The 20,717-nt window shown below is 44.1% G+C and overlaps 1 protein-coding gene across 1 annotated transcript; it reads left to right on the top strand.

The window, feature by feature from the left end:
- The first annotated feature begins 2,473 nt into the window (after positions 1-2,473).
- MRPL45 (mitochondrial ribosomal protein L45) lies at positions 2,474-18,041 on the top strand. The gene is made up of 8 exons (XM_037150017.2): positions 2,474-2,582; positions 3,483-3,660; positions 4,066-4,183; positions 5,418-5,516; positions 14,826-14,874; positions 15,948-16,097; positions 16,746-16,919; positions 17,330-18,041. The coding sequence occupies exons 1-8, from the start codon at positions 2,517-2,519 to the stop codon at positions 17,414-17,416; spliced, it is 921 nt and encodes a 306-aa protein (XP_037005912.2). The 5' UTR covers positions 2,474-2,516; the 3' UTR covers positions 17,417-18,041.
- The last annotated feature ends 2,676 nt before the right edge of the window (positions 18,042-20,717 follow it).

Genomic DNA, 20,717 nt, shown 5'->3' with positions numbered 1-20,717 from the left:
TCCCATTCTCTTCAGCTCCGTTTAGAAATTTCAACAGGGCAGCAGGGGTTTCTAGGAATTCCCTGTGTTTGGAGAAATAAGAAGTCACCTTTGCCCTCTGCTTCATCATATCTTATCTGGGATTCTATTCATTTATTTTTTTGAAATTTAAAAAGGATTTCATTCTTATTTATTTTTAGAGAGGAGAAGGGAGGGAGAAAGAGAAACATCAATGGGATGTCCCCAATTGGGGACCTGGCTTGCAACCCAGCCATGTGCCCTGAATGGGGACCTGGCCCACAACCCAGACATGTACACTCATGGGGAATCAAACCAGTGACCTTTTGATTCACAGGCTGGTGCTTAGTCCACTGAGCCACATCAGCTGGAACTGGGGTTCTATTCATTTATTGAATAAATAGATACTTGATTGTCTACTATGTGCAAGACTGTCCTTTGTGAGGCTGAGGGCCTAATCACTTTATTCCTACCTCTAATTGCACAATGAGTTCCCTTCTTTTGCTCTTATCTTGCTTTTTCTGAAGTGTAAATTACTAGGGTTGTAGAATTAAGAAACATCCTGTGGTGTCACTTCCCCAGTAGACAGCTCCCAATTTTCCATGGAGTTAATGAGGTAGGGAGATAATATGAATTTTCCAAAAGAGCACCTAATAAAAAAAGAGCCCATTTATAACTCATCTCAGAATGAATTAAATGAGGCACTGCCTGGGTAGCTCAGTTAGCGCATCATTCTAAGGTTACGTACGGGTTTGATCCCCAGTCAGGGTACATACAAGAATCAACAATGAATGCATAAATAAGTAGAACAACAAACTGATGTTTCTCTCCCTTTTTCCTCCCCCCATCTAAAATAAATAAAGTCTATTTTTTAAAATAATGAATTAAATGATATTGACCCCCTTTATTATTTCATCTAGGCTAATATGAAGCAAAATTTCATTCCCTGAGAAACTCATCAGAGGGCAGGCAAAGGATGATCTAGAACGTGTTGGCTACATGTATGGCCAACATAAAACTCAACAGTGGACAATCCCAGATAGACTATATCAATGTTCTGTATTAATCAATGACCAGTCAGTGGAGTGGGATTTTTCCACTTCAGTGGGGAGACTAGTTAAAAAAAAAAAAAAGCATGGTTTATTTTCTGGGGACAGGAGTCTGTAAAAAAGTAACTAGATAACTCATTTAAATGCTTAGTAATACATATTCTTTAATTAACACATACAGTGGCACCTAATTTCATGTCACTGTTCATGTGCAATGAATGCTATAGGTTTAATGCCTAAGACTGGTTGGGGAATTCTTACCCTTGAAGAATTTGCAGTAGAGTTGAGACGCCAAGAATTAAGACAATGCATCTGATCCCCGGACCCAAAAGTAATCTTTCCTTTGATAGTCCCTAGCATTTTACCTTTGTAGCAATTCTATTCCAACGTGTAAGCTCTTGTACATGCATACTATAGCTCCTAACTCATTGCAGAATACTGTAGGGTAAGTGCTCAATAAATGCTAATCGTTGGAATAAGATAAGAACCTATGGGTAAGTGTGGAAAGTGTTTGCCATTCAGGAATGATTTACAGCACAATCCTAATCATGTATCTTTCAACAACTGAATATGAGGCAGTGCAGGACAGTAGTTAGTGTGTATGGCTTCTGGAATTAAGACTGCTGGGATAGATTCCAATTCTGCCAGGTATCAGCCATCTGCCCCTAACTAAAACTTGCAATTTCTCTGCAACCCAACCCAAATGTAAAAGGAGAATATTACTCGTTTGCGGTGAGAAGCAATTTAATTAATATATGCAAATGCTTCGAAAATTGCCTGGCACCCGGCAAACATTCCTTAGTGTAAACTATTTGTTAATACTAGTCCTGTGCTTCTTTCCCAATTGACAAATAAGTGTTTTTGTCTATCCGCGGACAAAAAACACAATGACTAATAAACATAATTATGTTTGTTAAATAAACATAGTAATCACTAATTCCCTTTATTTGAAATTAAGAAAAAAATTTTTTCACACAGTACAGGTTGGGAAAACTAGGAATCAAGTTTAAAGTTACAGAGCCTATTAGGGTCAGCTATAGACCGAGACCCTATTCGTTTCAAGCCCTTTTTGGGATCAAAAGTAGGCACTGAAAAAAAAACCAAACCACCTGTATCAAAAGAGCCGCACCTTTTCACTACTCTCCGAACAAGGTGCAGCAACGCCCGATTCACATAGAAATGCAGCGATTCCTGGCCGCCTGAAAGCAGTACGCGCAGGCGCAGCTCTCACGCCAGCATGTTCGGTTGGCGCGTGACAACCGTGCGTTCCACCCTACCCCCAACACGGTCTTAGTGCGCACGCGCAAACCTACTCCCCGCGCACGTGCGCGTTCGCGCCGCTCCTACTTCGCCGGAGGGCGCGCGCCTTGGAAAATTCCGCAATCGAGCAAGCTCCGCCCTATGCGCCTTCTTGCATTCTCCAGTCTCTTCACCCTTAGTCCCTGTCCCAGCAGCCTTTGAGTGAACAAAATGGCTGCTCCCATGCAACGGGGGTTGTTTTGCTTATCCAGGGCTTTAGGATGGTGGTCTCAGCAGGTGGGTAAGAACCAGGCGAGTAGGACTGTAGGGGCTGGAGATGAAGGACAGAGTAGAGGGAAACAGTCCCTTCGCAGTTGCTCGTGGTGATCTTTGATGATACGAGTCATACCAAGGCCAGGGAAGAGTTTAAGGCAGATGGGATCCAGCTACTGAGCTAAGTGGCTGAGTAGTGAAAGCCTGGGTAGGGCCATGAGGGCGAGCAAGTTCTCGGAAACTAAGTTTGTCCTGTTTCGTCTGGGTGTGTTTGGCAGGAAGCTTTTTAAAGGGGAAAGACGTAATGGTTTGGAAGATGGGCTCGCTTCCCACTGATTGTAAAAATCCTAAATGAAACAGTGGCTGGAAAGGAAGGAATCCAGTGTTGACGTTGTAGCTGCGTAAGCAAACCTTGTTAGAGAGTAAAGAGACCTGGCCTATACAAAGGTTGTTAATCAGTTGGGAGCTAGAACGACTGAAGTTTACAGTGAGGATACCAATAGAATGAGCGGAATGTAATCTCAGTGAAAAGAGAAATGCCAAGAGGCTTTTCTTAAGCTTTAATAAGAGTATTCTGCTCATTTCAGCATTGGATTGGTGTTTATGTTCCCCATTACACTGAAGGTTCTTTAGAAACCAGGAGCCTTGTTTTAATCAGTATCCCTAGGAGTTGCCCAGTAGTATGGCTAGTACTAAAGGAAAGCCTTTAAACAAATGGTCGGTGGAGTTACTAAATGTTGCTTACTAGCTTCTACTAAGAAACACCCGAAGTGTTAAAGTAGTAATGCATTTCCCCCACGATATGTGGTTTTATAATTGTTCCTAAGTCATTCTTTGGATGTGCTGCTTCTACGTTTGTTTAGAGTTTGTTCCAGACCTCATTTTTTCCAGGTTACCTATATCGTAATCTTTCCTACCTTCCAGCCACTTCTGGTGATGCAGTCCATAGCTGTAGTTCCAGTGAGAACTAAAAAACGTTTCACACCTCCTACTTACGAACCCAAATACAAATCAGAAAAGGACTTTGTACAACATGCCCGGAAAGCAGGAGTGGTCATTCCTCCAGAACGTTTGGAGCGCCCCATACATTTGGCCTGTACAGGTGAAGCATGGTATTTCTTACACCTTAATTCAGTCTCCTGTCAGAGATAATCTGGAAAGGGGAATGATTGGAAAATGATTGACGGTATTTAACCACAAAAATCAGTTGAGCCTCAATAATGATTTACTTTGTACACGTTGTATTTCATGAAATCATCTTTGATCTTGTTTTTACACTATTCCTAAAAGGCAAAGGTGAAATCCCATTTTGTACAAGATGAAACTGAGGCTCTGAGAGAAGACTTAAATGATCTCATTCTACTTTTTCTCATATAACAGGATTCCTTCTACGTGGACGTTTAATTCATTAACCTACTTTACCTAGGTTAGGAATTGTATATGACCTGAGGATGCCTTTTTCTCAGTCTTGCAGTGCTTTCTTAGTTTTCTCCTTCTCTTGTTACAGCTGGTATCTTTGAGGCCTATGTTCCTCCAGAGGGTGATGCTCGCATGTCATCTATTTCAAAGGAAGGACTGGCACAGAAAACTGAGCGATTGAAGAAGAATGTGGCATCACAGATGTCGTAGGTGTCTGAGGCAACTGGGAGTCAATATTAGGATAAACATTTCTTGTTACTATTTCATTCCAGAAAGACCATCTTGGGTTAACTGGATCGGATATAACTCTCTTAACAACTTGACAGTGTTTTCTTTCTCTGTAATAGTCTGTAGTAAATGTAGAATGATATGGGCATTCTGATTCTTAGCATCTCAGCATTTATTGGTTATTAGAAAGCTGACTGTGAAATTTGTAGGACTTTTTGATCACCTATTTTAAAATTTAAAGTAATGATAAGAGAAAGCATATGTAAGAAGCATATATTGGAATTTAAATTTCAGAGAGTAAGAAAAGCCAAAAAAGAACAAGAATGTAGACCTGTTCTTGGGAGCTAACTGGGCCTTAGTTAAGGAGCAAAAGCAAAAACCTGAGGCCCCTCTTTTAGTTGAAAGGACAGAAACATGTAGTATTTGTCATTCTAAGGTTCTTCAGGGTCATTTATAGATTTCTTTGCACAAGTATATTGAATTGGTCTTAATTCTTCATGTGGCCATAATTTGTTTCTCTAAATACAGATCTTATCACATCAGCTTTCCTATTTAAAATTCTTCTCTGTTTTCTTTTTTTTTAATATTAAATTAACTTAAAAATATTTTAAAAATTTTATTTATTTATTTTTAGAGGGGAAGAGAAGGAGAGAGGGAGAGAAATATCAATGTATGGTTGCCTCTCGTGCGTCCCCTGCTGGGAACTGGCCTGCAACCCAGGCATGTGCCCTGACTGGGAATCGAAGAGCGATCCTTTGATTCACTGTTCGATCCATGCTCAATCCACTGAGCTATACCAGCCAGGGCTCTGTTTTCTTATTGAAGAATAAAATCCATATTTCTTCAGTGGTATTCAAGGCTTGTTATAACATCACTGTTATCTTCTCTCCATCATTTTCTCCTTATTCCATTTTTTTCATCCTAAATTTCAGCATGTCCAAACTAATTGCCAATTCCTTGACAGTATTGCGGAATGCCTCTGTGTCTTTGAATATCTTTTTAATATTTAAAAGAAATATATTGATTATTTTAGAGAGAGGAAGCGGGAGAGACAGTGAGAAAGACAGAAACAATTGATCTGTGTGGTTCGTTCCACTTAATGCAATTCATTGGTTGATTCTTATATGTGCCCTGATGAGAGGTTAATGTAAGCTGTGATTATAGAATTGAATGACGTCTTTATAAAAATTATTCTTATGCTTAACTTCACAGAATACGGAAAATAAAAGAATATGACGCTAATTTTAAAATAAAGGACTTCCCTGAAAAAGCTAAGGATATCTTCGTTGAAGCTCACCTTTGTCTAAACAAGTAAGTGCACTCCCTGTCTTAAGCCCATTATGTTCTCCTTTTGTAGGAGAACTTCCTATGTGGGAAATAATTGGGCCCTGTAGCCTTCCTTGATGTCCCTGTAGCCGTTCTCCCTGCTGCCGGGGGTTTTCACTATTTGGCCTGGTTCATCTCTACCTACAGATGTTGGGAGACCCTGCTGAACAGCTGCTGTTCTCACCCCACCTGGTCCCTAATTCTTCCTGACCCTTTCCATGTGTTTGTCTTGTATATGTACATTTCCCTTTCCTTAGTTATTTGGTACAAGTTTCTTTTGAAAAATTTAAAGAAGATTTTATATATTTTTAGAGAGAGGGGAAAAGAGGGAGAAAGAGAAGGAAACATGAATCAGCTGCCTCTCCACACCCCTAACCAGAGACCTGGCCCGAAACCCAGGCATGTGCCCTGACCGGAAATTGAACCAGCGACCTTTTGGTTTGAAGGCTGGTAAGGAAGCCATTGAGTCGCACAAAGTCAGGGCTCTTTTGAAATTTTTTAATGTTTTCTTCATTCAACCAAGGAAAAGTCAAGGCTGCTAGGGAGACAAAAACCACTCAGGGACCTGTAATAATTTAAGTCCCAGTCCTTGGACTATTGCTGACAGTCTTGAGCTCTGGCTATTATGGCTAGGCTTCAGGTAGGACCCCAAATCTGTGCTCTGAGATCCATTTATTGTTTAAATTGTTTTATAAATTATGAAATAGTTCAAACATATAAAAAAGTAGCATTCATGTTAATAGATGTTTACATTTTGTTATATTTGCTTTGGAATCTCTAATTGGGAGAGGGGGCAGGGATAAAACATTACAGATATAGCTGAAGTCTCATATCCTCATTCTTTTTCTTCCTCCAGGTAACCAATATCTTATTTATAATTCCCATGTATATTTTATTTTTATATTCTTCACTAAGTGTTCATGGGTAAATAATGAAAATTCTGCATGCATGATATCATTGTATGTATCTTTTGAAACCTACTATTTTTATTGTTCAACATTGGTGTTTATATATTTGATATTTTTCTACCACATTATTTTGCGTGTTGTATTTGCCATGATTTTTCTTTGCTTTTTCTCTTTTCATTTATTAGATTGATATAATTTCCTTCTTTTTTATTCTTTTCCTTCCACTTGTTTGGAAGTATTACATTCTATTTCTGTTCTTTTAGAAGTTATTGTTAAAATGTTTCACATGTATTCGTTTTTTCCTTTTTTCTTGATTTACAAAGAGAAAGAAAAACACTGATTTGTTGTTCTACTTATTTATGCATTTGTTGGCTGATTTTTTAAAAATATATTTTATTAATTATGCCATTACAGTTGTTCTATTTCCCCTTTTCATGCCCCTCCTCACCCCCTCACCCACCATTCCCCCCTTTAGTTTATGACCACGTGTTTCAAGTTCTTTAGATTCTATATTTCCCCTACTATTCTTGTCCTCTCCCCTATCTATTTTCTGCCTACCATCTATGCTACTTATTTTCTGTACCTTCTCCCCCCTTCTCCTTCTCCCATTCCCCTGTTGCTAACCCTCCATGTGATCTTCATTTCTATGGTTCTGCTCCTGATCTAGCTGTTCTCTTAGTTTGCTTTTGTTTTAGGTGTGGTTGTTAATAACTGTGAGTTTGCTGTCCTTTCACTGTTCGTCTTTTTTATGTTCTTTTTCTTAGGTAAGTCCCTTTGACATTTCATATAATAAGGGCTTGGTGATGATGAACTCTTTGAATTTGATCTTATCTGAGAAGCACTTTATCTGCCCTTCCATTCTAAATGAAAGCTTTGCTCTAGATAGAGCAATCTTGGATGTAGGTATTTGGATTTCATGACTTGGAATACTTCTTTCCAGTCCCTTCTTACCTGTAAGGTCTCTTTTGAGAAATCGGCTGACAGTCTGAATCAGCTGAACTCCTTTGTAGGGGACTGTCCCCTTATTCTTGCTGCTTCTAAAATTCTCTCCATTTAATCTTGGTTAATGTAATTATGATGTGCCTTGGTGTGTTCCTCCTTGGGTCCAACTTCTTTGGGACTCTCTGAGCTTCCTGGATTTCCTGGAAGTCTATTTCCTTTGCCAGACTGGGGAACTTCTCCTTTATTATTTGTACAAATAAGTTTTCCACTTGTGGCTGTTCCTCTTCCCCTTCTGGCACCCCTAATAATTCTGATGTTGGAACATTTAAAGATGTCCTGAAGGTTCCTAAGCCTCTCTTCATTTTTTTGAATTCTTGTTTCTTCATCCTTTTCTGTTTGGTCATTTTTTCCTTCCTTCTGGTCCACTCCTTTGATTTGAGTCCCAGTTTTCTTTCCATTACTATTGGTTTCCTGTGCATTCCATTCATTTCCATTAGTTTAGCTTTCATATGTTCCTCTAATTTGTGACCAAAATCAACCAATTCTGTGAGCATTCTGATCACCAGTGTTTTGAACTATGCATCTGAAAGTTTGGCTATTTCTTCATCGTTTAGATATATTGGCTCTGGGGCTCTGAGTTGTTCTTGAGCCATGTTTTGATCTGTTTGTGCCTCTTACGTAGGAGGAGCGGAGCCTTAGTTGTTCACTAGGGTGGGGCCACCCAGGTTGCTGGTTTATGATGCTGTATGTGGGGGCGGGGTTAGAGAGGGACAATGGCAGTTCCCTCTGCTACTTCCTGCTGCTGGGGCCTGCGAGGTCCGTTTCACTGCTAGCTCCTTCACTGGTTTATCTGTGTGCGAAAGTGTGACTGCGATCAGCCCTCAGTGGGTCCAACGCCTTGCACCCTCAGTGGGTCCACCCACTTCTCCACACCTGGGATCTGCCCATGGCTGCTGGTGCACCTGGGTCGCACGCCCAGGTCGGTCCGGTGGATCTTTCCTGCCTGACCCTGCTCTGCTGCTGGCTCTGCCCCTCTTACCGGTTTGGCTGAAGGATTCGTTGTTGTCAGACTTCTGTGTAGTTCAATTTTCTGTGGTTTGGCTGTGTTTTTGTTGCTAAAACTTTGTTGTTTTTAAATTAGTTGTGCGAGAAGACGCAGTGCTTCCACCTACGCCTCCATCTTGGCGGAAGTCCCCCTTGTTGGCTGATTCTTGTGTGTGCCCTGACTGGGGAATCCAGCCTCCAACCTTGGCACATTGGTATAAACCTCCAACCAGCTGAGCTACCTGCTCAGGGCATGTATTCTTGACTTAATATTATAAGAACCTTAGAACACTTTAATTCCTATCACCACCTCATTCATCTTCTGTGTTATTGTCATCTAGTTCTTTAGTTCTGCATTTCAAGAATTTCACCTTTATTTGTTTGGGGTTTTTTGGTTTTTGTTTTTTTTTTCACTTCATTTTTAAAGGATGCTTTTTTTTAGGTCAAGAGTTCCAGGTTGGTAGTTATTTTCTGTCAGCATTTTGAAGATGTCATCTTTTGGCTTCTGTTGTTGCTATTGAAAAGTTAGCTGTTTTTTCTTGTTGCTTTTTTTGAAGTTGAAGTTTCTTTTTTTCTCTGTCTTTTAAGATTTTTTCCTCTGCCTTTAGTATTTGGCAGTTTACTGTGATGTACCGTGTATGTGTTTATGTGGGTGTCTTTATCCTGCTCTCCGTTTCTATTGCTTCTTAAATCTTTGGTGCATTTTTTTGTTAGTGTTGGAAAATACTTAGAACATCTTTTCAAATGTTGCCTCCGTTCATCTTCCCTGTCTCCTTTTGTGCCTCTGAATACATACTGTTAGATCTTTTCACTGTGTGCCAATGTGTCTCAGGCTTTTTTCTATACTTTCTGATCTCCATGCCGCCCTCCCTTCAGTCTGGACGTTTTCTGACCTTCCTGCCTCCTTTTCCGTTACGTCTAACACTGTTAACCCAGCTGTTGAATTCCTTAACTTCATACTCGCTTTCTGTTTTCCCTGCTAGAATTTTTTTAAGTATATTTTATTGATTATGCTGTTACAGTTGTCCCAGTTTTTTTCCTTTTTTCCTTCCCTCTGGCAAGCCAGACCCTTAGTTCAGGTCCATGGGTTGTACATATAAGTTCTTTGGCTTCTCTATTTCTTATGCTATTCTTAACACCCCCTTGTCTACTTTGCTTCTTAATCCCTGTACCTTCTCCCCCCATTCTTCCCTTTTCCCTTCCCCACTGATAACCCTCCATGTGATCTCCATTTCTATGATTCTGTTCTTGTTCTAGTTGTTTGCTTAGTTTGGTTTTGCTTTTTTAGATTCAGTAGTTGATAGTTGTTCATAGTTTTGATCTTATTTTTCTTAAATAAGTCCCTTTAACATTTCATATAATAAGGGCTTGGTGCTGATGAACTCTTTTAGCTTTACCTTATCTGGGAAACACTCTATCTGTTCTTCCATTCTTAATGATAGCTTTGCTGGACAGAGCAGTCTAAGTTGTAGGTCCTTGCTTTTCATCACTTTGAATACTTCTTGCCCGTCCCTTCTTGCCTGCAAAATTTCTTTTAAGAAATAAGCTGATAGTCTTATTGGAAGTCCTTTGTAGATAACTCTCTTCTTTTTTCTTTTGTAAAGATTTTGTTTATTTTCAGAGAAGGGAAGGGAAGAGAGGGTGAGAAACATCAATGTGTGGCTGCTTCTCTCATGCTCCCTCCTGAGGACCTGGCCCACAACCCAGGAACGTGCCCTGACTGGGAATCAAACCAGCAACCCTTTGGTTAGCAGGCTGACACTCAATCCACTGAGCCACACCAGCCAGGGCTTCTCTTGCTTCTTTTAAGATTCTCTCTTATCTTTAACTTTGGCATTTTAATCATGATATGTCTTGGTGTGGCCCTCTTTGGGTCCAACTTTTTTGGGACTCTCTGTGCTTCCTGGACTTATATGTCTTTCCTTCAACAAATTAGGGAAATTTTCTTTCATCATTTTTTCAAATAAGTTTTCAATTTCTTGCTCTTCCTCTCCTCCTTCTGGTTTCCCTGGGATTCAAATGTTGGCACGTTTGGAGATGTCCCAAAGTCTTCTTATTCTCTCCTCATTTTTTTTGAATTTTTGTTTCTTCATTTTGTACTGGTTGGCTGTTTATTTTTTTCTCATGTTCCAAATTGATTATTTGTACCCCAGCTTCCTTCCCTTCACTGTTGGTTCCCTGTGGATTTTTCTTGATATTACTAAGTATAGCCTTCATTTCTTCCCTTATGCATTTGCCAAACTCAGTGAGTTTTCTGAGCATCCTTATCACCAGTGTTTTGAACTCCATATCTGATAGATTGGCTGTCTCTGTTTGGTTTAGTTCTTTTTCTGGAGTTTTGTTCTGTTCTTTCATTTGGGCCACATTTCTTTGTCCCCTCAATTTGGCAGCCTCCCTGTGTTTGTTTCTGTGTATTAGGTAGAGCTGCTTTGACTCCCTGTCTTGGTGTACCTGTTACCTTATAAGGGATGGAGCCTTAGGGATTTGCCAGGACGGGGCAACCCCCTCCACTGCTTTGTGGTGCTACAGGTGGGGGAGGGGTCAGAGAGGGAACAGTGCCATTAGCTGGGCTCTTCCCCCACTCCCAAGTGCTGGTGGTACCCTTCTAGCTGCTGCCCTGGTGCTGAATCCCAGAGTGGGTGAGTTTGTATATGTTTTAGGACCATGTAGTTCCTTTAAATGGACTCTTCTGAGAGACCAGCAGTTTCTTCTGCTGCCCCAACCCCCACTGGTTTTTACAGCCAAAAGCTATGAGGCTTTATTTTCCTGGCACTAGAACCCTGGGCTGTGAGCTGTGGCCCGGGGCTGGGATGACTCGCTCCCTGGGTGTCCTCCCTGGTTTTTATCTGCCAGGCATGACTGTGGCACCACCTGTTCTGGGGCATCGCCACTGCCACACTGCGTCCTCTCTGCCCTAGCTCCCTGTCTCTGCCTCTCCTACTTGCCTGGGTGATATTTCTTCTTTAAATCCTTGGTTGTCAGACTTGCATACAGTTTGATCTTCTGGCATCTCTGGTGGTTTTTTGTTTTGAGGTTGTGATCCTTCTTATGGTTGCATGAGGAGGTGATGACGTGTGCACCGGCCTGCAGTGCCCACAGCGTCATGGATGAGACATGAGACAAATTCACGCGGACTACCCAGTCCTGTGGAGGAAAAGGGACCACATGACTACTCCCTCAAGGGGGGAGCGTCTCAGAGCGGCTTGGCCACCCTCTCAAGGGGAGAGAGCCTCGGAGTGGTCTAGCAACTATCTCTCGAGGGGAGAGGGCGCTGACCCTTGCCTAGACAGACTTTTATTAGGTTTAATTTGCGCAGGAATACAGGCAAAGTTTATTAATCATTGTCAGGCAGTAAGGATCAAACAGTAGCACACAAAGAACTATGAGGGCCTATTCTAGGTCAGGGTCTGTTAGCTAAAGGGCTGCAAAACTTTGGGAAACAAATTCATTTCCCACTCAGACCCATATCATTTAATTGAGAGCATTCTTATCAAAGCAGGTTTCACAGGATTTTACATATTCTTTCTCAGGCCTGATCACCCGGGGAGCCCACCCTTTCCAGCACAGGGCTGCACTGCCCTCTTGCATTGTTTCAGGCTTAAGTCAGGCAGAGGAGGCAGATAGCCAAGAAATTTAGGAGACTTCTCGAAGACAGACTGAGGACTCAGGCTTTGTCAAAACCGAGGGGCAAGGGTCCATCACCCCCTTTTCCCGCAGACCCCCAAGTCCTTCCCTGGGGCCTCCACATGATCATACCTGTCTTAGGTTGTTCCCCCCTTGGGGAATCTTACTTGTCATTGGCTAACCAACCAAGCATTGGGGGCCAGTTATGGAAAAAGGAGCAGAAGCGGTGCTCCTGCCAGGGAGATAAGCTTCGTCTCCTTAGTAGCTTATGGTCTGAAGGTCACTCACTCAGCCTTAGCCATGGGAGGTTACAGCTCCTGAAACCAGGCAGGGCGGCTCCCAATAAGGTGAAGCGTGTTTACCTGTGCCTCCATCTTGGCCAGAAGTCCACTTTTAGAATTTTTATTTTTGTGTGCGTGTGTCAGGTTTTTTCCTAAATTCTCCATTCTGTTATCTGATTACTTGGACATACTAATTATACTTATTTCAAGGTCTGTGTCTGGCTGACTGGGTAGCTCCGTTGGTTGGAGCATCATCTCCTTACCCCAAAGTTGCAGGTTTGAACTCCGTCAATCAACCAATAAATGCAAAAATAAGTAGAACAGCAGAAATCAACATCTCTCTCTGCCCCTCCGTACCCTCTCTCTAAAAATCAGTTAAAATATTTTTTAAAGTTAAAAATATTTTAATCCAAATTTTTAGTTTATTGGAATGGCTCTCTACTCATCATTCTTCCAGAGAAGTTTTGTGTGTGTAGCTGCCAGATACCCAGGGATATCATTGGCTACATAATCAGTTTTTATGTTAATTTCTTAGCTTAGGAATGCTCTCATACCGGTACAATAAATTCTGTATCCACATTTGCATATAATGTGGGCTCAGGGCTTTAATTTTTCAGTTTTCTTTTGGTGTTTTTATTTTATTTTTCCCACTTAGAGCTCTAGTCAGAGAGAAGCTTTATCTCCAGGTTGGCGGGCTGTTTTCTAGTCTCCCATTCCTGCAGGTGCAGGACCTTTTGTGGTCATAGCTTTATTCCGGGATTTGAGTTCCAGCTCCCAGAGGGTTCAAGGTCTTAGGAAGAGCCCAGCTCCTGGCCGTGAGACCCTATTTCTGAATCCCTCCGTCATTCCTTACGCTTGCTGTTGTAGCAGGTTGTGTTCCTTCCATCTGGTTTTAGTTTCTTCCCCCTTTCTGGCATCTAAGGATTTACCTTTCTGGTGAACTAGGATAACATATGTAAAAGTGTGCGTATGTGTCTGTGTGTATTACATTCTGTGCAGCACTTCCAGATGTGGGTAGTGGGAGTGGTTTTACATTAGCTCTGCCCATTGCGTTGCCAAAAGCAGACGTCTTCTTTTGATTTTTCAGTGTAAATTGTATTGCAAAATAGTAAGCGAACTCACAGGAAAGGGATGTTATTTCTCCTGAGGATTTCAGGCCGGAAGCGTGAGGAGAACGAGTGCATTTGGAGGTGCTAGGCGTGGTGGCCGTGGCAGCTGTCCCCACGACTCGTCTAGTCTAGGCCGGAGCTGCAGGGGAAGCAGTGAGTCGGGATCTTTTCTGTTAGGAACATGGGAAAGGGAAGCAGATGGGACTAACCCCTCACCTGTTCTAGGATTAGAGACAAGAAGTTTGGGCGCAAAGGCTTCAACTGCCTAGGAATTATTAGGCTGTGGGGAAAAGTCATGAATGTGTGTGTGCTCTTAGGGTGACTTGAAACTCCTCGGGTGGGAATCTCCCTAAAATTGTGTGTGTACAGGGGCCAGGGCTTGTTCATCTGTTTTCTCACTCTTGCTGTCTGGGATCAGCATAACTAGCTCGCTGTGGCAGTAACAGAGATGGGCACGGGGGAGGGGAGGATGGGCCAGAAAAGACAGGTGATTATCTTGGCTAGGTTCAAAGACGACAGTGTTGCCCTGGCTGGTGTGGCTCAGTGGACTGAGTGCCAGCCTGCAAACCAAAGGGCCACTGGTTCGATTCCCAGTCAGGGCACATGCCTGAGTTGCAGGCCAGGTCCCCAGTGAGGGACGTGTGAGACACTGTCACACACTGATGTTTCTCTCCCTCTTTTTCTCACTCCCTTCCCAATTTTCCCTGTTGCAGCTTAGAACAAAAACCAGTCCCCATGTCTCAGTAAGGGTTTCTTGCCCATCTTCAGGATATATAATAATTTCAGAGAAATTTCTTTCTTCTGAGATTCAGACCTAACTTTACTCTGCTATGAAGCTCACGATTTTCTGGTAAATCATGTTATTCATCCTTGTGTCACCAGGACTTAGCATATTACCCAGCTTATGTGAATAGTAGGAGTGAAGCTCTGGCTGGTGTGGCTCAGTGGATTGAGCACTGGCCTGCGAACCAAAAGGTCTCTGGTTGGATTCCCCTTTGGGGCACATGCCTGAGTTGCAGGCCAGGTCACATGGGTTGCAGGCCAGGTCCCTGGTTGCGGGCATGTGAGAGGCAGCTCTTTCTCTCTCACACAATGATATTTCTCTCTCTCTCTCTCTCTCTATCTCTTTCCCTTCCTCTCTCTCTAAAAATAAATAACATCTTTTAAATTTAAAAAAATGGTAGGAGTAAAGAAAATGTTTGTAAAAATGAGTTATTTTCCATTTTCCAAATCATTTTCACCTTTCATACAGGGTATCTTAAAAACAGGAGTCAGGTGGGTGGGCTGGGATGGGAGTAAAGGAAAACTATACTTGAACAACAATTAAAACAAAATTTAAAAAAACAATAGGAGTCAATTTTATATATATTTATCTTTCTTTTCTAGCTCAGACTATGACCGACTTCATACCTTGGCAACTGAAAACTGTTTTCCGGTAGGTTCCCACCCTTAGAATTGTGGGATGCTGAAGGGCAGATTGCAGGCATCTCCTTTGGTGTTCTTAAGAAGGATCAGTTTTGAAAGTGCAGGAAGTTGAAAGCAAAAGCTGAAGTTCCACTGTTTTTGTTTGAATGATAATGACTTGACGTGGACGCTGCAAAGGGCCGTGCGGATGAGGAAAGGGGCGGTCCCCCAGCAGGCAGTGCTGTGACCTCAGGTACGGACCCTGAGGTCCCCACTGGGCCAGCCCGAGCTGGCCTGCACTGGAATAGAGGATTTAACGAGAACTCCCGAGCCTCACGTCGTATGGTAACAGGTGCTGGGGACTTTGGGAGTTCTCCGGGAGGGAGACTTTGTGGTTTAAGAATAAGAACTTTGGTTTCTGGCAGTTCAGCCATATCTCCCTAGGGACAGGGAGAGTTAACCTTGTCTTAGTAGTTTAGCCCTTTATATCCCTGTAAAATCACAACCTCCTCTGCTAAAAGGTGGGGGAGGGGCAACACATATGCAGTCAGCAAAAATACATGTAATAATTACCAGGGTATGAAGATGTATGGGAGGGGTAAGGGTGTATTAGGTAAGTCGGCAATTTGGAGTGTGGTTTTCGTTGGTTTGGAGGAGTCCCTGAGGAGGGAGGTGGGTCTTGAGTTGTGATTTAAATGAAAGAGTTGTTGTGAGGTAGGCTTGAGCAATAGCTTAATCGAAGCCTAGAATGAGCCCTGGCTGGTATAGCTCAGTGGATTGAGTGCGGACCTTCAAACCAAACAACTGCGGTTCAATTCCCAGTCAGGGCACCTCCCTGGGTTGCAGTCCAGTTCCCAGTAGGGGACCCACGAGAGGCAACCATACATTGATATCTCTCTCCCTCTCTCCTTCCCTTCCCCTCTAAATATTTTTTTTAAAAAAAACAAAGCTTAGAATGGTGCAAAAGTTGTCACATGAAAGCATTTGATGGAAAGGTTGCACTTGGGCTGTAGCACTACAAGAAGTGAGCCAGTGTGGAAGGAAGCCCCAGCTTCTCTAGAGGGAGGAAGAAACTCAGTAGAACTTGTTTTCCTCTCCTCTCAGGACATGGTCTGGGACATCCAATATAAGACCGTCCGCTGGAGCTTCGTAGAATCTCTAGAGCCACCCCAGGTGGTTCAGGTTCGCTGTTCAAGTATGCTGACCCAGGGCAACATATACGGCCAGATCACCGTCCGCATGCATACCCGTCAGGTAGGGGCATCAGTCTGCTCTCCTCCCGGCTTTTCGTCACTCTCAGGGTGGGTACCTATCTCTGGGATTGTGGCCGCTGCTGCCCAGGACTGGGTTCACCGGGGTCTTCCTTGCTCTGTCACTACGCCCTTCCCACTGCTAGAAGTCAGCTCTACTAAGACAGATGCACGCATATTCTTCCCCACCCTTCCTGGTACCGACTTCCTCCTTCCTCCCATCCCCAGTCCAAAAAAAAAAACACCTCTAAGAGTGAAGTATCAGTAGTTGGTCAGTTAGTCTAGATTCAGAATGCAGCAATGGTTTGTTTCTACCCGTTAAAATATTTTGTTATGGCCCTTGTAAAAATGTTTGTGTGCAGAAAAACAAAAACTGGGCCTGGCTCAGTTGGTTGGAGCGTCACCCTTTACAACAACAAAAGGTGGCGGGTTTGATCTCCGGTCAGGGCACATACCCAGGTCACAGGTTAAGTCCCGGGTTGGGGCGTGTACAGCAGGCAACTGATCGATGTTTCTCTTTCTCTCTCCCCTCCCTCCCCCTTCTCTCTCTCAAATCAGTAAACCTATCCTTGGGTGAGGATTAAAAAAACAAAGCGCACGAAACAAAACAACTCTGAGGACTAACAGGCCAAACATGCTCTCTGCCTTGCAGACTTTGGCCATCTATGACCGGTTTGGCAGACTGATGTATGGACAGGAAGACGTACCCAAGGATGTCCTGGAGTATGTTGTTTTTGAAAAGCACCTGACAAACCCCTATGGGAGCTGGAGAATGCATGGCAAGATCGTCCCTCCATGGGCACCCCCTAAGCAGCCCATCCTTAAGGTAAGGTAACTTGTCTGGTTTAAGAGAGCTGAGGCCTGCCCTGCCTGGTGTGGCTGAGAGGGTTGGGCATCATCCTGCAGACTGGAAGGTCCCCAGTTTGGTTCCTGGTCAGGGCACATGCATGGGTTGTGGGCCTTTGAGCGGCAACCGGTTGCTGTTTCTCTCCCCCTCTTCCTCCCTTCCCCTCTCTCTAAAATGTAGATAAATAAAATGCTTAAAAAAGAGAGCGGTGGCTCTACTAGTGGCATCTTAAGCAGGTCCTGCTGGGCGCCACCTAGTGGAGAGAGGTGGTGATGCAGCATCACAGAAGGGGAATCCTCCTATTAGGATTGGGCATGAAGGTGAGGGTGATCTTTTCTGTGCAAGCCATCGGCTTGGATGAAAGATAACTCAGCTTCCTGTTCTTTCAGACGGTGATGATCCCTGGCCCCCAGCTGAAACCGTGGGAAGACTATGAAGAACTGCGAGGAGAGGCCCATAAGCCTCAGCTAGCCTGATGACAAAAGTGATTCCTGGGGTGAAGTGTGGGTGATGAGGTGGCTGGCATCTGTGAAGTCACGCATCTCCATCATGCTGTCGAAAGAATCACCTCTGTTCTCTCCTCTTGTGCTGGGGTCTTTCCAGCAGTCTCATCCTCAATATCCACAGCTGAGGGCGAGGCCCGGGTCCGGGGGCTGCCCTGCACAGCCCTGGACCCTCTTTCTCTTTTTTAAGTTTTATATCTACCTCCTGGGCCTAGATGAAAGACACTTTGTTTCAGAGAACATCTGACACCTGTCTTTCCCATAGCAGGGACTGTCAGGAGCAAACTAGTAGAATTTTCTTATCACAGGACAGGCATCAGAGTTTGAGATAAAACAGTCTAAGTGTTTTGGATCAGTTGTGGTGGGTTCTGTCCATATTCCCTGGTTCGGGTTAGAAGTAGACCAGCCTTCAAATGGCAGAAATGGAAGACAGGTTTAATTGTGAGTGGTGTGACTTCCAGGAAATGGAGACTTTGGGAAAATAGTGTTTATAAGAGATGGTATAATTTAAGAGGGTCTTTTGTCACACATTGACTCACTGAATCAGCATTTGTATTTCACAGAAGAATGTAAATTCAAAGAAACAATTTATCCCCCAGCCTTTGGATTGTGTTTTTAATTATCAGCTGCATCCCCAGGTGATCCTGGGAAGCATGGGGGAAGGAAGGGGCCGTGGAGAAGTTCGTACATATGGGTGATCCATCTGTAAGCGTTGATTCCCTGACTTCTAGCACCTTTTGGAGACGGCGACCATTCAGCCCAACACTGGAAAGGCAAGGATACCAGAATATGGACCTGTGTAGAGCGGAACAGCCTGGCCCCTCTCTGTTCCTTAGTTCCAGCCAGGCTGTCAGGAGGAGCAAGTGGAGCTTCACAGGCCCATGTGGGCTGGGTCGTCGGAAGTCATGACAAAGGAAATCGCTGTCCCAGCAGCAAGCTTGGCTTACAGTACTGTTGCTTTTGTCAGCCCAGTGTGGCCTTCCCTTGAGAAATAGGATCTTAATTCACATACTGTCTACTTTTCAAGCCTAGAATGTCATTTAAGGAGTCTGTAAATTAGGTTAAGGATTAATCTGTTCTGACCTTGTGCTGAAAGAAGAGTCCAAAGAACCCAGAATCAGGCGGAGACTAAGCTAACTCCTCAGTCTCTCTCAACCGTCCCAGCAAAGCCTCGAGCAGACCAGGCTTCACTGGAGAGAAGGGCTATCTGGACAACAGCTGCTGAGCGCAGACTGCAGAGCCGAGGGGCGCATGCCCAGGAAAGAGGCCACACTGGCGGGCCATCCAAAGCAGCCACTCTCATCGTGCTGCTTAGTTTCAACCCCTTAGGCTTAAAGTGCACATCATTTTACAGCCCAAGTGGATTGGGTCATATCCTATTTGTGTGAGTGCTGGATTAGGACAAAATGAGATGGCAAAAAAGTGTTTTGAGCAGGATCCACAGCCATAAAGAGGAAAGGTAAGTGATCCAGGCTGGGTAGGGAAGCAGAGCAACAAAGCACACTTACTGGACAAGCAATACATTGATTGCTCTGAGTATGTGGAAACCGCTTTAAATAAGCTGTTCCACCCCACTCCCCCAGGTCTGCTTCCTGGGTCTCTAGGTAATCCTAAATAGCAGCTAAGCAATTGCTGCTGCCAGGGAGCCAGAGGATAAGTGCAATTTTCATTTCCCCGGGGAATCAAATCCAGCTGAGTGAAGGGCCCAGACACAGGATTGGCCACAGGGCCAGGCAAGTGATCGTCGGCAGTGCCAGCCAGGGAGCTGAAGTCCCAAAGGCTGCAGTGCTGTGACCTTGGGCTTCAGAGCAGGCGTTGTTTTTCTTCCTGTTAATATGTAAAAACATTGGAAAAAAATCACAATAATGAATATGCTAGAACCAACTGCCAAGAAAAAGCATTATTTTTCCCCCCAAGGTTTATTTCACAGCGGTGGGTATCAGGACAGCATTTTTGTTCCCAGCTAGACCAGACCTGATGGGATTGTTCTGAGGTGCTCGTTAGTGAAATTTGCACTGGCTTGGAAGCTGTGGGGTTAACCAGCCAGAACCCAGAGCAGCAACACACTTCTTACTTCTCTGAAAGGCCAGGGCAAGGGACCTAGGTAAGTGGAAGGGCCTCGCTATGGGAACAAGGGTATCTAGTCCCTGAAAAAGCGGGCCACTCCATTCTTTTCCCTCCTCTTTGGGACTGGAACCGTGCTACTCTTTCTGCGATTTGCTGTATCTGCCTGCAGTGTTCACATGCAGGCTCATTTCTTCCCCATTGGGCATTTGGTCTGTGTGGCCTTTCCTTCTCACAAATGGCATCAGTGTCTGTCCAGTCAGCAGGCGGGTTTACTGCCATCATTGGTACCCCTGTCCAGGTCTGCCACGTTTCGCCTGCTTGTCCGCACCCCCACTCACCCCTGCCAGTCCTGGGACTTCTTTGACCCATGTTGTTCTCCTTCATTTCCCTCTGGTAGTATCATCTAATTCCAGCGCTCTGTTATCTGGGATTGCTTAAGTAGAGGCAGCCTGAACTGACGAGAGAACAGAGCCAAGCTGAGACCAAGGGAGAGCTCCCTGGGAAAAGGACTTTGTGCTTACATGATGCTCTTTCCCTGGCCCTCAGGCCTCCGGCCTGCCCTGCAGCGCTGCTCGGCTCCAGTGCTGGCTGTGAACAGGACCGCCTTTCTTTCTCGGACTTCTCCGGAAGGAGACTGATGCGGGCCTCGTTACTGAGCAGGTGATTTGGACTGGCTCTCACATCAGAACCAGAGATTCCTCCTGGCTCCAGCTGCATTGACAGCAGAGAGGGGTCCCTCTAATGACAGCACTGAAAGACTAGGAGGGGGAGAGTGAGCCAGTGAGATGAACTCTGGAGACGCAAAGACGAGCAGGAAGAAGGGGAGGCCATCTAAAAAGCTAGCAAGAGGCAGGCCACTTAACCTGGGAGACGGGGTGTCTAGAAGGGAGAGCTCGACCTTGGCCAGCACGGAGAGAGCCTGGAGTGATTGCCTTTTCTTCGCTGCGCTGTCTCTGACACTGCTTCGGGTGCCAGATGATGGGGATATAAGAGCATTTGACTGGCTCTGCTTCAGTAGCTGGGCAGGGCAGGTGAGGATCAATTAAGCAGACACTGGAGAGCCAAAGGCAAAATGACAAGATCTTTAAGGCATTTCAGGTATGACTTCTGAGCTATTTATTTTTTTAAGGATTTTACTTATTTTTAGAGAGGGGAGAAAGAGGGAGAGAAACAGATCAGTTGCCTCACACACACCCCCAACAGGGGA

Source organism: Artibeus jamaicensis, unplaced genomic scaffold, assembly GCF_021234435.1.
Source record: "Artibeus jamaicensis isolate MK-2021 breed Jamaican fruit bat unplaced genomic scaffold, CSHL_Jam_final contig_1998, whole genome shotgun sequence".
Lineage (NCBI taxonomy): Eukaryota > Metazoa > Chordata > Mammalia > Chiroptera > Phyllostomidae > Artibeus > Artibeus jamaicensis.
Note: the sequence above shows the minus strand (reverse complement) of the source record. Positions and strands in the feature narration are given on the sequence as shown.